Genomic DNA, 15,499 nt, shown 5'->3' on the forward strand with positions numbered 1-15,499 from the left:
AGTTTCACAGAAACCCCTGCACCACTCTGCCTGAAACCTTGCAGGCCTCATGCCCGCATGAGCAGCTACGTATGTGGCAGGACAGGTTCTACTGAGGGCAGCCATTTAATGCCCCACTCTCAAAGCTGGAGGCAGCAGTTTAGTTTCTCACCAGCCAGCAGGAGAATAACAACATCTTCCTGCTGAGCTCCCGTGCCAGGAAGAACTTGGAGGTATAAGGGTTGGGGCTATATGTGAAGGAGGAGGAGGACCCACATCATCCTAGGCATGACCTAAAACTTCATCTTACCAGGGTAGGGAAGCCTGGGTGGGACTTCCAGTGCCATGGCAGCCCCAGGAAATGCCACGACCATTAACCTCCCTGGTGAAAGGCGGGTAGGAGGCACCTGATAACCTCCAGCCACCACACAATGCTGGCTGGAGAAAGCCCAGACATGTAAGACCTTTGAGAGGCCTGAGGGTTAGTGGTTGCAGTGGAGTTGTGAGGAGGAGAACAGGGGCTACCATCCCTGCAATTTTCATCCCATAGTGCCTTAACACACACACAAAGTCACACGTCATGAGTTTTGCTTTGAACAGTTTGAGGTGTAGTTTCCCAGAAACCCCTGCACCTATCTCCTTGAAACCTGGCAGGCTTCATGACCTCGGAAGGGGCTACCATCCCTACAATTTTCATCCGGCTTATACACACACACAAGTGACATGAGTTTTGCTTTGAACAGTTTAAGGTACAGTTTCCCAAAACCCCCTAAACCTATCTCCTTGCCACTTGGCAGGATTCATGGCCTCACAAGGGGCTAGAATCACTGCAAGTTCCATATGAATCAGGCAAGAAATGACAAAGTTATAGGAAGTTATAGGAAGTTTTGTGATTCCTCATTAGCCAATGGCCAAAACACCAAAACAGCATCGAAATTCTGCAAGTTTCGAAACAGTCTCAGCCGAAACAGAATGGGACAGCAATCCAAAATACCAAAATGAATCACTGTCCCTCTGAATTCGAACTGTAACAAAACACAGCCATTTCACACAGCCCTAATAAATAGGTCCTTGCTTGGAGGAGATAAATAGGTTCGTGTTTGGAGAAAACTGAAGCATACTTTAAGGCAATATTAACTCTGCTGTTTGGTCTCTCTCCATTTGGGAGGAGAACCAGATACTCCCTGGTTCTTAGGGCAACAAGGCAAGGTTTTTTGTGAGTAATATTGGACCAGTGGTATCACTGAAAAGGACACAGACAAGCTCTCAGGCAACCCTGTACCCTTCCTTAGGTTTCAGCTGAGAGTCTTGTGAAAACAAACTGTAGGAAAGGCAGTTTAAACATTACTGAAAGAACTACAGTTATATAACTGGAATGAGAGTTCTGAGGAAGGGGACCAGAAAGCCTTTCTATATCTCTCTCAACAATACAGTTGGTCTAGTACAATACATCACCCACAAAAATCCTTGCCTTGTAATTGTCTATGAAGAGTATTTAAATACAAGAAGTTAAAGACTTTTAAAATGCATACAATATTGTTCAGAAAAGTTTTTTTTTTCAATTAAACTATGCATTAATGGGTTATTTGTTGAGCACTACCAGTGTGCATGGGTGCAGTTTTACAAAAGTATTTCTGCACTTAAAGCTACAGATATGTGTTTCTCTAAAACTTGGTAAGCACCTAAGTGGGCTCAGTGTCTAACTCCCACTGACTTACAATAAGAGTCGGATGCCTAAGTTGCTGTGGTGCTTTTGTGAAACCTACTTAGACCATTTTTATCTCTGTGCTTTAAAATACCTTTGAAAATCTGGAGCTCGCAACTTAAAACATCATTAATTATAAAAAGGGTCAATATTAGTTTCCAGTTACTTGGTGTCTCAATTCACAATAGAAGCTGTTATTCTAAATTTACAGCTTTATATCAGAAAGGATATGCTCCCAGATCTTTAGCCATCACTTTCAACATGTCCACAGTAGTAGAAATTAAGTTATGGTGGCACAGAGCCAATTACTTTTTTCTTTTTATTTTTTTTTAAACTAATCAGACAATTACTGTATTTCCTCCCCCTCCCAAAAGCTGCAATAAAGTTATGGAAGGTATTGTTAATGACCAGTGCAACCACATACAGATAGGGTAAAAGTCTGGCTACACTGAATTCAATGTTGAAACTGGTTTTAATAGGGTCAAGTATTCACTCTAAATTTGCAGGTTGGTAAAACTAGTGTTGAAACATCTGAGGAGCTTCCAGTAAGGAAAGGTAGTGTAGTATAGTGAAATTATTGTGCATAAAAACACCATATAATTTCAAACATATAACTATTTCGTGTATATAATGTGTGTGTATAGATGGATATAGATATATAGATATAATAAAACTATATACAATAAAAGCTTTGTTATTTGACATGAGTAGGGTAAAAGAGGTGCTGGTTATCTAAAAATTCCATTTATCTGAGACAGGAGTGCAACATGGCCACCCCTGCTGGGAAGAGCCTGGTGCTGGCCTGGCCCCAGCCCCAGCCCCAGCCCACAGTGGCAGCCTGCCCTGCCCCTCCCCGCAACCCTTCCTTCGCAGATTTTCTCGCCGGGGGTGGGTACACACACTCAGCCCCGCACCGCCGCTCCCCCAAATTTTTCTCCCTCCACTTATGCAGATATTAGCTAGAAGGGCTTGATGCACATGCCGGATAGACTTGGCAAAGATTCTGGTTGCTAAATTGAGGATTTGTATTGGGGGATATTGGAAATTCTGGTTAATAGAGTATTCCAGTTAGCAAAATGCCAGATAACAAAGCTTGTACTGTATGTATGTCAGTGGTGCCCAACCCATCTGGCCCAGCAGATCAGTTGAGTGACATGGGGCCAGTGCGTGGGCTATGTTAGCTAGATCATAGGGCTGGAATCAGTGTTAATTACTGTGGTCCCCAGAGCTGCCACTCCTCCCAGGACCAAAATCCCAGCCTTGTGAGCAGATGATATAGCTCTACACTCAGGTTCTGGCCTGCAAGCTGTATCTATGATACCTCAATATATATAATTAAAAAATCTTGCCCAATGTGTAAGTTTTATTAAGGGATTCACAAGTGATCTTTCCCAGTTTTACACTGATATCCTTTTTGGTGACTGATACAAAACTAAAAGCTATTGAAGAAAAGAACCTCAGTTTGCAAGGATAGTACATGTCTACAAAACAGTTTTTCTGAAAGTGGGTAAACCTGAGAACCTGATGGTGTTTAACACTGAAAAATGCAAGGTTCTCCACCTTGGGAAGAAAAACCTGCAGCATCCTTATAGGCTCGGCAGTGCTACGCTGGCTAGCACTATGGAAGAAAGAGACTTGGGGGTCATAGAAAAGCGCAGGCTCAGGGGTGATCTGATGGCCACCTATAAGTTTATCAGGGGTGACCACCAGGATCTGGGGGAACGTTTGTTCACCAGAGCACCCCAAGGGATGACGAGGTCGAACAGTCATAAGCTACTGCGAAACCGTTTCAGGCTGGACATAAGGAAGAATTTCTTTACTGTCCGAGCCCCCAAGGCCTGGAACAGTCTGCCATCGGAGGTGGTTCAAGCACCTACTCTGAACACCTTCAAGAGCAAACTGGATGCTTATCTTGCTGTGATCCTATGACCCCAGCTGACTTCCTGCCCTTTGGGCAGGGGGCTGGACTCGATCTTCCGAGGTCCCTTCCAGCCCTAATGTCTATGAAATCTATGAAATCTATGAAATAAACTTGCATCTCAGAGGCCTTGGGCTGTGAGAGGCAGAAAATTCCATCAAAACAGCAACGAGTTGCTATCTTGGCATGCTCATTTTGAAAAGACGATTCAGTAGTTCAGTTGAAAGCCCTGTTTTCTGTTAAGCCTGAGGTAGCTCCTGTGTTGACTATCAACACTGGAATTGTGCCTCCCCTGTTGCTAAGCCCTGCAATTCACATACTCCTGAATCAATAACATACTGCTTGAACTTTCATTAATGTTCTGATACACTTTGACGAGTAAGTGAGAAAATTCTAGGGTACTAGCCACCTCGAAGCAAAGATTCTAGCAGCATTCATTGGAAAAGTTCTACCTCGCAAGGGTAAGAAGGATATGAATGTTTACATTAAATTCTTCTGCAATGAACTGTATTTTATGTTTCCTGATATTATTTTGAAATGAAAGTCAAAAAAATTTATCATTTATCAAATATAAATTATTAAAATGTATTTATCTCAGTTTTCTGCTGTTCAGGATCAGTCTTCTGAAATGACATAAATCTTTACAACTTGTAACTGACAGATGCTTTGAAGAACGAGGAGGCAAGCCTCATTTTTGTTTGGATTATTTATAGAGTATCGCCTTCATTTCTGTTTTCAGTGATAAGATTTTACAGTTCTACAAACTGTCACTCACTTTAGGGAGTTTTCAGTCTTTGGAGAATATTATTTCTTGAAGCTGATCTGCTGGAGCAAAATTTTCTCAGTTGAGGTGCTAGCCTTTAAATATGCCTGAATGTTATTTTACAAATATTGTAAACCAAATAGTAATATACATATTTCGGATCTGTGGTCACATTTATAATATTATCCATGTATTTCCTTTCCATGAATTCTACCCTGGACTATATGATATTTGTAAATAAAACATATTTAATACCACTTCTGATGTATTTAAGAAACCTATTGAAAATAAAGTCCATATAAACCTTTTTAGACTTTTTAAAGGAGTCTTCCATAGACTACCTCCATACATATGGAATCATTTCCCACCAAGATTTTCAGTTGCCTTTATACAGATCAGATAATTCCTACTGAAGCCAATGAAAAGAAGCACGCCAGCTTCAATGGAAGCTGAATAGAGCACACCGATATTTATAATAATTAATGATTTTATAACATTAATGATATAAAAATAACCAGCCCCAACTCAACTTCTACATGAATCTAGACCTTCCAAAGATATTCAAATAATGTGTCACAGTCACATGAATGGTCTCAATGATACAGCTTTCACCAGATGTGAACTGACCAATACATTTTCATAACATAGTCTCATATGTGCATACCAAGTCAGTTAAATACTGGCAAATTGATCCCATGTAATAATCTACAATGCACATGTTTGCATAAATTTAGGTTTCCTTTCCATAAGATTTTCAAAAAAAATTATCATGTTATAACCAATTTTTAAATACTGAAATACTAATATTACTACAGTATATATCTAAGTATCTCACCATGTAATTAATTCAGTTCATTTCTAGATGTAGAATGTCTCTCTGGAGTAGATTATATAACAATTTAAGAGCACTACATATCATTTTTATGTCACATCCCTTGCTTGCATCATAATCTTATTTTTGTAGGCAATGTTTGCTAAACACTGGAAAGAACAAAGCATGAATAAACAGCAGGTCCCTCAATAGTCATTCTGGGTGACCAATGGATTCATGATCTAATGGCCACATTCCCTGGCCCATTCTCTTCCTCCACTTCAATGAACTGGGTCTACCATGGGCATGGACCTTGCAACAGAGTGCTGAAACTCTATGCACAGGCTCACCACAGCTGGACCTGTTCCCTGTCTAGTGGCTTTGCTATATTGTGAGTCTTCCATGGCAACAAGTTTTAACAAGTTCTAGTAGATAAGTCAGTTTGCTAAGAATGCCATAGTAGAATTATATTTGTCTAGATCTCTTGATTCTTTGCAGTCAGTTATACCTGTTGCCGATGTGAGCCAAGACAGAGTATGTCAACCATAAGAGAGAAAGGATGCCATACTTTCTGAGAGAGATTGTATTTTATATATACTGTATGTGCGTGTTTGTGTGTGTGCACACATACACACACACAGCCTGCTTGGTCAAAGAAAAGGCCAACACAAATTCCTTCAAAAATGTAGTCATTGAGAGTGAAATTCACATCAGTTTAGGGGGCCTGAACAAGACCCTACAAAGCTATCAAAGCCTATCTAAGCCCTTACACAAATCCATAGCTCACCAATGATATAATGATTTGAACTAAAGGAGTAACTTATGACAAGACCTATAACACTCACATAGCAAAAGACTAGACTCAAAAAAGATGAAATTTTTTTTCTTTAAATGTGAAGAAAATCAGGGTTGTTACTCCTTGTACTGATAGAAGACAAAGATTACATCTACTTTGACGAAATGCAAAGTTTTACTTCACTCATACTGTACTGCTTCTAGTAAAATGGAATGTGATATGCATTTTATATTTCAAGCACAGAAGTGATTTGTTTGAAATTAAATTATGATTACCTGCATGACTTATGTAATTTCCATAGGGATTGATTAATTGGACAAACATGGGTTCAATTAAAAGGGGAAATAAACATTTGAACAATACTTTCTTTTTTTGGAGAGGGAACACTTTATGGATGTTGGAAAATAGTAAAGGGGGAAAAGATCATGTCAGCACAATGTTGTTGGTCATATACAACGCAATCTTATGTTTCATAGTTTTCAACACAGGAAATGGGTATATTAGAAGCTGACTAATTCACAGGTTTTTCTAAGTCAGCTACAGTGGTTCCTTTGAATGGCTCTGAAGAAACAAGCTGTAACCAATGGTTTTATACCAGCTTCAATAATACACATTTCAAAGCCAAAATAGCCTGGCTATGTAGCTGTTTACAGAGTCAGCATTCAGTGGAGAAAATAAGTGTCAACAAGTTCCATTCTGCCAAGTCTGAAATTCATATAATCACTTAATCACAATTCCTGGGAGCATAAAGATGGAAAGGACACATTCTAGTTTTGTTTTTCTCCTCAGTAAAGCTGGAAGATCCTTACTGGTTTTCATTGTATCTAAGAAAATTCCACCTACTTGCTCCTAGTATCTGAATATTTTTGCAAGGTTTAGTGACGTTTGTGTTAAAGTTTGCAAAGTTGAATATTATACCAGGGAAGTGTTTCAGTATCACTGTAATCCAATTCTATCCATATATCCCATCATTGTAGTAATAATGGAAGAGGGTAAGTTAACTAAACCATATCCCAAACATACATATCCAATAATTACGGGGCTTACTCTGAGAGACAATATGTCCCCTACATACTGCACAATTTCTTAAAGTTTACTGCACGTGACCTATCTGTTGAGCACTTTATCACTTTGACTGTAACAGCACATAGGTGAGATCTAGGTATTGTAAATGTACACCTGTGTGAATATATTAAAAACCATCTGTCTTCAGAATGTCTGATAATTACGTTATCTTACACCTGGAAATTATGTGAATTCTTATTCATGAAAATAAGAGATTCTTTATCTTCAGACTCAAACCCAAAAGAAATGAACAGCTACCTAACTCCCACTCCACTGACCTTCTAAATCTACTTTTTCCTGACTTTTTACTTTCTTTTTTAATTTTTTAATTTTTTAATTTTTGGATATAGTTTTTGAATGGAATTATTGACTAAGCAAATGGATATAGCTACTTTTAATAAGACCAGTTCATGTTTATACACATCTTCCTCAAGGATCTGCTGGACAGAAAGAGGACCTGTGAAAGTAAGATACATGGAAAGGAGATTTGTAAATAAGTGGTGCAGTAACTGCTTCCTGGGTCTCTGACTAGAACTGTACTAACTTCCATGGTCAGGCACAACCCTTACGTGAGGAAGGGTCCTTCCTTAACTTACTGTTCTGAATCCAGCTCCACCTTTAGACAGGCAGAGGGCATTTCACATCACTTACACAGATTTTACAAGGCATGTAACTCTGTGTTAAGTTAAAGAAAAACAGTTAAGTTAAAGGGAACACTGGGCAGCCAAGAGGGGAAGCCTTACTTGGTAGTTCAGTGAGAAGGGCAGGGAAGGGAGAAAGCTCTGGGTTCTGGCTGCTGTACTTAATGGTATTCCTGCATTTCACATTAATACTCTTTGGATAAAATGGATAAACAGCAGCAGGACAGTTTTTGCCCTTCCAGGGTAGTACACATCTCACTAAACCACAAAGGAAGACATGGTTCCATGTACTTTCGGCTCTAAGCTGTCCAGGGGGCCAGCTACAATAGGAAGGAATGGAGGATGCTCTTGGCCCTGCCTAGCCCATGGACTGTGGTTAGCATGCTTTGTTCAGAATTAGGATATAGAGGTTCAACCCCCGCTTCCTGCCTTATGACTAAGGAGTACCAAAAACCTAGGTCTCCCACTGCCCAGACAAATGCCATGACTTCTAGGCTAGTGGATTGACTGCTAGGGTCCAACTAACTAGGTATGGTTTTACTGCAAGTAAAATTTTGGAGACTTGCACAAAATTATGCACCTTCCTGGTTAGAATAGGATTACAACAGGTATAAGTAGCTGGAGAGGATCCCTTTTGAGCATGTGCAGTGAGGCAAATTCAGTTCTGGAGTGGGGAATAGGACATAAAATCCATTCCAGTAGCCTAGAATACCACTTAAATAGCTAATTTTGGCAGCATATGTGCCAAATACCTATTTGGGCCTAAGTGCACGGTGTGCTGATGAGGTGAGGAACTCACTCAGAAAAGCTTCTCATTCAATGAGGAGCTCCAGAAATCCTGTAACATAACCGTTATTTAGGGGTTGTTTTATATTTGCAAACAGACAGTCTCTTCCATGGAGAGACTGGCCTGGTGAGCAGTCAGATTGCATGGTCTTTTGGACTCAGCGTATCCACAAATACACTTTCAACTTCATAGAGCCCAATTAATGATACAGGTGTTATGTATAAGATCAAGTGTCACATTGCATCTAAAGGGAATTCCTTTTCTGGCAGCTAATTCAATATACAAAAGAAAAAATGCTATAACATTGTTTGTCTAAATGTATTAGCTTAGTCAACATATTTATGTTCTGCATCAACATTTCTAATGTACATTTACATATAAGCATGTTATAGGTGTCACTTGTAAAATCAGGTGTCACTGGGAAAATCCAGGAGATTCAGAGCTAGAGCTGAAACCCCAAATTAAATGTAATTCATTATATTTAGGCATGTAATTAATACTTTGTAATAATATTTACTGTTTTAAAAAATCCTGTTGCATAACCAGAGGCCTTTTGACTCATATTGCAAGGTGAGCTGGAACTGAGACCATGCATCTCCGTTTTAATGGCACACTCATTTCTTTAATGGCTAGACAGCAGTCTATCTGCCTTTATTTAACAAATATATGTACCTTACTGCTCAGAGGGCTAACAAATCAATGGTGATGCTTTCTTGAGTATAAGGCCTATTTCTTTCTGATCCACTATCCCAAATGCACTGCATATTGTCCTTGTCCACAGAGCTCAGGAGCAGAAGATGAAACCAAATCAGGACAAAAAAGGCAGGCTTGATTTTACAATTCTTGAAATCATCCTGGTGATGGTACCACAAAGGCTTGACAAACCCACCATTTGAAAATGTTTTAATCATTGAAACATTTTCACCTCCTACTGCTCGATTAACTTCCCCCTGGTGCTAGGGCCAGCAGACCCCATTTTTCCCCTGGTTCTTAAAGGAACATCACAGCCCTCTTGACACCAAGATTTCAACAATATCCATCTAATGTTTTCACTTGAAATCAAGTCATATTGCCACCTCCTATTTACAATCTTCTGTTGTAGCCAAAACCCTACTTCCCAACACATGCATGTGTGTGTGCATGCACATGTATGCATGCATACACACACACCACCAGTCTTCTCAAAACCAAGACAAGGAGACCTCAACCCATCTGAGCATCAAAAATGATGTGTCCTGAGCTTGCCCTGCTACCTATTTTAATGAATATATATTGGCTTTTGCCAGGTGTTCTCTTGTCATATCCTTAGTAGAGTTTCCAAGATACCTTTCATCACTACTGTTAAATTTATCTGGTTGCAGATTTCTGGTTTGTATTTTCCACTAATTTTGTTTAAAAATTAGAGCTTTAACATATTTGTCATTTTCTGGTCTTCACAGAATCTCTTCAACAAACTTATTGGGCACCTATACATGTGATGGACCTCTGCTCCGATGCATGTTAATTAGCATGCATCAGAGCAGACTCAATTAATTAAGTCTGCTGCGAGTCTGCTGGAGCATGCTAATCAGCACGCTCCAATAGCCTCCACGTCATGTATATTCAGTGCCCCCACATTTCAAAATGGCAATGGGGGTGCTTTAATTTAAGCTTTTTGAATGAGCATTAGTTAAAGTACCCCTGCCGCCGTTTGAAGCACAGAATGCTGAATCATGTGACACTGCAGGTGCTTTAATTAAAGCACCCCACCTCCACCTTGGAGCATGTGTATAGACTCAAGTAAGTGCATTACTTGAGTTACCAGAGTTACTATAGATGACACTAGATAATAAATAAATAAACGCTTTAATGAATAATCCAAAGTGTTCCAAAGAAATAACACACACTCTTCCAAACTAAAATCTACTGTAGTATTTCCACCACAAATGTACTTACAGACATTTTCCCACCACGATTGGCTTCCTCCCTTTCTGCCAGCGCCTTCAAAAAATTGTCCTTCAGTTCCTTGCCTGCACTTGCTAGTGTTCTAGAAAAGAACAGATAAAATTATTTCTTATGATTGCACCAGTAATCAAGGATCCTGTCCTTATTGTGCTAGGTATTGCTCAGACATATATTGTAAAAAAGAGGCAACTCCTGTCCTAAAGGGCATGATATTTTTTATTAAACTATTCCAAATAAATGCTTGATATGCCTTACAAAATAATGTATTCTATGCAATTTAAACAAATCATTATTGGAAATCAAACACTAGCCAAGATGTGCTGAAGAGAAATTGCCAAACCTTTATAAATTCTTTCCATTTGTTGATGCTTTAATTCAGTGGTGCTAAAGGTTTTGGCCCTGCAGGCCATATGAGTGGTGTGGGTCCAGTCTGTAGGTTGGATCAGGATTTGTGCTGCCCCTACCAGGATTGGGCCCGATGCCACCCTGAGCCCCCAATCTAGTGTGCAGGGTCTTGGCCCGTGGGGTTTCCATGGGTTGAATGACATGGTGCTGTGGGCCAAATTTGGCCTGTGGACCAGGGGTTGAGCACATCTGCTTTAAGTAATCTAAATGATTATTTTACACCTAACCAAACCAACTATTCTATTCCTAGACAAGGCATGGCTAATCATATATTCACATAAATGTATTAATTTGTGTCAGACTATGGATGCACCTAGTCTGCGTTCATGTGACATAAGCTGCCCAAATATAGGCTGGAAGTGGTGTCCAGCCTTTCACTGCTCCCAGGAGCTGCGTGGGGAAACCAGTATAAGTAACCTGGGGTGAGGGGAGGGCCAGCTGGGATGGAGGGACAGGGGGTGTGCAGGGGTCCATGAGAAAGGAATTACTCTGTGGGGTGGAGGAGGAGGCTGGGGAAATAAAAATAGACCAGGCAGAGTTGAAGGGGTGGGAACAGTACAGCCCCAGGGCTGAGGTGAGTGGCTGGTCTTTCCCAGCCCTGGGGCTGTGCTCTAAACACATACAGGTGATCATGAAATTGGGTTAAGCCCATCTTAGATCAGGTTAACCAAATTTTAGTCTAAGCTGGTGCATCTACTCAGGTGAACTTACATCTAGTGCACCATTCTGGGGGTGATTTAAGCACATCTGCATGACTGGGCATTTAGATCAGCCTAACCCTATTCAAATGTACTGAAATTATATGCTTTGCTCTTCAGCAAGCAACTAAGCACATAAGACCTAATCTGCAGTCCACTGAATTCAATGAAAAAGTACTAATAATGTGGAAAATGTGGATAGAAGAACTGCTTTAGCACAGGTTGTTCAGACTCTTAGTACTACTGCCATTTTTTCATCTTCAGCTTTTAGCATAGCATATGAAAACACCACTCCCTCCAAAGCTCAAAATGCAAAAATGAAAACAAAAATGTATTCAAACTCCAGAGAAACTTGTGCATTTGAAATGAAATCTTTAAGGGAGACTGTCACCACCTAGTCAATCAATATCTCAGTGAATCTAACGAAGTCAATTTGAGAAATAAATATTAGGGGTGTGTGGAATTTCAACGGGTGTTTTGTTTTGAAGCTGTTTCTATGCATTTCAAGCTTGAAATAGAGAAATTGAAACAAAAAAAAAGGCTTTGAAACAGCTTCAAAACAAAATGAGAGCACTCAAAATGTTTAGAAAGTTGTGAAATGCTTTAAGTTTCGAAGCTGGGCTTGCTTGCAGCTAAACAGAAACTAGGGAGAGGGAGTGAGAAAAAGGGGGGAGGACTGCTCTGATATTGATTGTGTAGCTGGTCAGTGACTGTGATCCTTCCCTCAGGTCCCTTCCAATCCCAGTACTCTTGGGGAGGGATGGAAAAACAGCATAAAAGCATTGTTTTAATTGAGCTTTCTCTGTGCCTTGGGGTCAGCTTACTGAGATGTGTCCTCCAGCAGTTCAGCAGCATCAGAAAGGTTATCACTTCCTACTGGCTAGTTTGTTCCTGGCAAGTGGGATTCAATACCTTTTCCTTTCCTAATACCCTTTATTATTATATTCATTCCTTTCAATGTATTCCTCCCCATAAATCCTCTTTTTGTTTTTGTTAGTCTATTTTGATTCTTTCCCCCCAGAAAAGAAATCTGTGCCTTCTCTCACAGTATGCATTCTATTCACTGTGCAGGGAAGCACAGCATATATTGCATATTATAATATACAATATAGACAGAACACATACATACATTTATATATTTTATTTATTACATAAATACATATATACATGACATAAATACATACATACAATCATCTACATATATTATATAAATACATATTACAGTACAGAAGAACACACAGATTTTCCAGCTCACCAAACACACTATGAAACGTGCTGGAAAAGCAGCTGGCAAACCTTCAGGGAGGGGCGGAAGAGGGGGTAGAGGAAGAGCTGTAAGTCCCACCAGTGTCCCCCCTGGCCCCCTGCCCCAAACTGAGATGCAGCCTCTTTTCTACAGTTAGCAGGCATGAGGCTTCTGGTTCTACTGGCAGTAAGGAGAGGGAAGCAGTGCTACTGCCTGAGTCTGCAGCCCCTCCAATAGCACCAGTCATAACCCCTGCCCCAACACCACCATGGCAACAAGCAGCACTATCATGACAGACTCCTCCATCCCCATTTCATTTCCCAGCTTGAGCCTTCCAGTACCAGAGGAAGAGCTGAATCTGGAGCTGGATCTGAGTGCCATAGTGAAGGAAATTCTGGGGAGGGAAGGGGGAATCAGCTGAGTTTGTGCTCCACACCCCTCAAGTTTCCCCTAGAGCCAGATCTCCTTCCTCAAAAGGCACTTTGGAGGAGGCTGTGGCAGAGGTCATGGAGGCAAGTGGCTCAGCTGAGTCCACTCCTCCTGTTGCTGTGCCTCTGCCTGCTGAGAAGGGGGAAAAGGCAGCATCTGTACATGCACCTGCACCCTAGAAGCAAGGGGGTACTGTGGTCTGGGATCATTTTGAGCTGGCAGATGATCCCACAAATGCTATCTGCCTGCATTGCCAAGCCAAAACCAGCTGGGACAAGGGAACAAAACACATGAGCACCACGGGGATGATGATGCATCTCCGCACGCACCACCCTCTTGCCCTTGTTCCTTCTAAGCCTGGCACCAGTGGGAGTATACCCAAAAATAAGTCCCCCTCTCTCTCAAAAGTCACTGTCTGCCCAAAGCAGAGGCAGGCCACCCTGGAACAGTGGGGGAAAGGTGGTCACAAAGCGGGGTGTGTTCCAAAGGCGAACAAGGTCACCCAGAGCATTGGGGACTTGCTTCCCTGGATGGCCAGCCCTTCTCCTTAGTTGAGCGGCCAGGGTTCAGGCGTCTTATGGACCTCATGGCCCCATCCTACTAAGTTCCCGCATGCACCATCTTTAGCAGGACAGTGGTGCCCTCTCTGTATGAGGCATGCAAGGAGTATTTGAGGGAGGAGCTGCACAAAGCTGGTCCACAGGTGACCTTACACTGCCTCGGACATCTGGAGCAGCTGGGGTGGAGATCATGCAGATCCCTCCCTCACAGGGCACTGGTGCGACCAGTCAGGCTGTTGGTGGAGTCTCCTTCAAGCCGAGGTGATGGATGAGTCCCACACAGCGACAGAGATTATGGGGTCCATGAATCGCTTGGTGTAGGGGTGGCTCATTGGGCAGGGCGAGCTCACCCACGGATTCATGGTCATCGACAATGGGGCCAATATGGTTAAGGTGGTCCATGATGCCAACTTTGTTGGCATCATATGTGTGGCACACAAGATGCACCTCATTGTCAGGGATGCCTTGGAGGGGGACAGGGCTGCCAGTGACAACACCAACAGAACCAGCAAGCTCATTTCCAAATGCAGGAAGTTGGCAGGCTACTTCCACCAGAGCATCAAGGGGGCCAAGATGCTTTGGGACAAACAGGCAGAAATGAACATCCCACAGCACAAAATCATGCAGGAAAACTCAGTGGAACTCCACATACCTGATGCTCAAGCGGCTGGTGGAGCAACAGAAGGCCATACATGAGATGGCCTTACTTGGGGAGACTGGGATCAGCGGCTCCCTTAACAGAGCTGAGTGGGACATGAACTCCCAGATCTTGGTGGTCCTCAAGCCCTTCCTTGAGGCCACCAAGACCCTCAGCACTGGTGATGCCATCCTTAGCCAGGTGATCCACATAGTGAGGGAACATCAGAACCAAATGGAGAAGTTCCAGGGGATCAATGTTCCTGGCTGAGGCACACTGCTGTCACCAGATGTGCAGGCACTGGTGAAGCGACTGAAGGAGGGCATCAGGAAACGGCTTGATCCCTTGTGGTCCAGTATGGTCAACATGCTGGCTGCCATATGTGACCCCAAGGTGCAGGGGGGAGTATGCAGCAGCAAAACCCTGGAAAACTGGACAGAGGTGCTGGTGAACAGAGTCAGGGAAGTAGAAGGGCACAGGCAGGGAACATGGAAGAGGGGGATCCACTTTCCTGTGCCAGAACACCATTCACCAGCCAGTTTCCTCCTCTACCACAGGCCCTGTCAATGTGGGCCAAGGTCATGGCTTCCATGATGGGATCCAAAGGCACCATACCCCATCATCATGCACGTAGCGCTCAGGCCTTGGTGGTTGCCTAGCTTGCTGAGGACATAGAACCGCTGCTGTGCGACTCCTTGGGCTACCAGGCAAGCTGCAGCCAGATGTGGTCAGATCTGGCCACATTTGCTCAGGAACACCTGTCCTGTCCACCGACCAGTGTTCCAAGCAAGAGGGTGTTCAGCATTGTTGGTGATGTAGTGACACCCCACCACACCTCCTTAGATTCATAGATTCATAGATTCATAGATTAAGGGTCGGAAGGGACCTAGTAGATCTTCTAGCCCGACCCCCCGCCAGGGTGGGAGAACAACAAAAAAACCCCAAAAAGAGAAACGGGACTCAAATGAGTCCAGCCAGGTAGGCATCCAGCCTCTTCTTAAAGACCCCCAGGGTAGGGGCCAGCACCACTTCCCTTGGAAGTTGGTTCCAGCTCCTAGCCGCCCTAACTGTGAAGTAGTTCTTGCGGATGTCCAATCTATACCTCCTCTCCATCA

General features: G+C 42.3%; 1 protein-coding gene across 1 annotated transcript in view; it reads right to left on the reverse strand.

Annotated features, from left to right (window-relative positions):
* The window catches only part of CUNH4orf22 (chromosome unknown C4orf22 homolog), a 627,069-nt gene that overhangs the window by 335,590 nt on the left and 275,980 nt on the right, over positions 1–15,499 (reverse strand). Inside the window, exon 3 of the mRNA XM_019516732.1 lies at positions 10,401–10,491. Within this exon, the coding sequence (XP_019372277.1) occupies positions 10,401–10,491 (91 nt within the window). The remainder of the gene's footprint in view (positions 1–10,400; positions 10,492–15,499) is intronic.

The sequence above is a fragment of the Gavialis gangeticus genome, unplaced genomic scaffold, assembly GCF_001723915.1.
Source record: "Gavialis gangeticus isolate Ggan-Ray unplaced genomic scaffold, GavGan_comp1, whole genome shotgun sequence".
NCBI lineage: Eukaryota > Metazoa > Chordata > Crocodylia > Gavialidae > Gavialis > Gavialis gangeticus.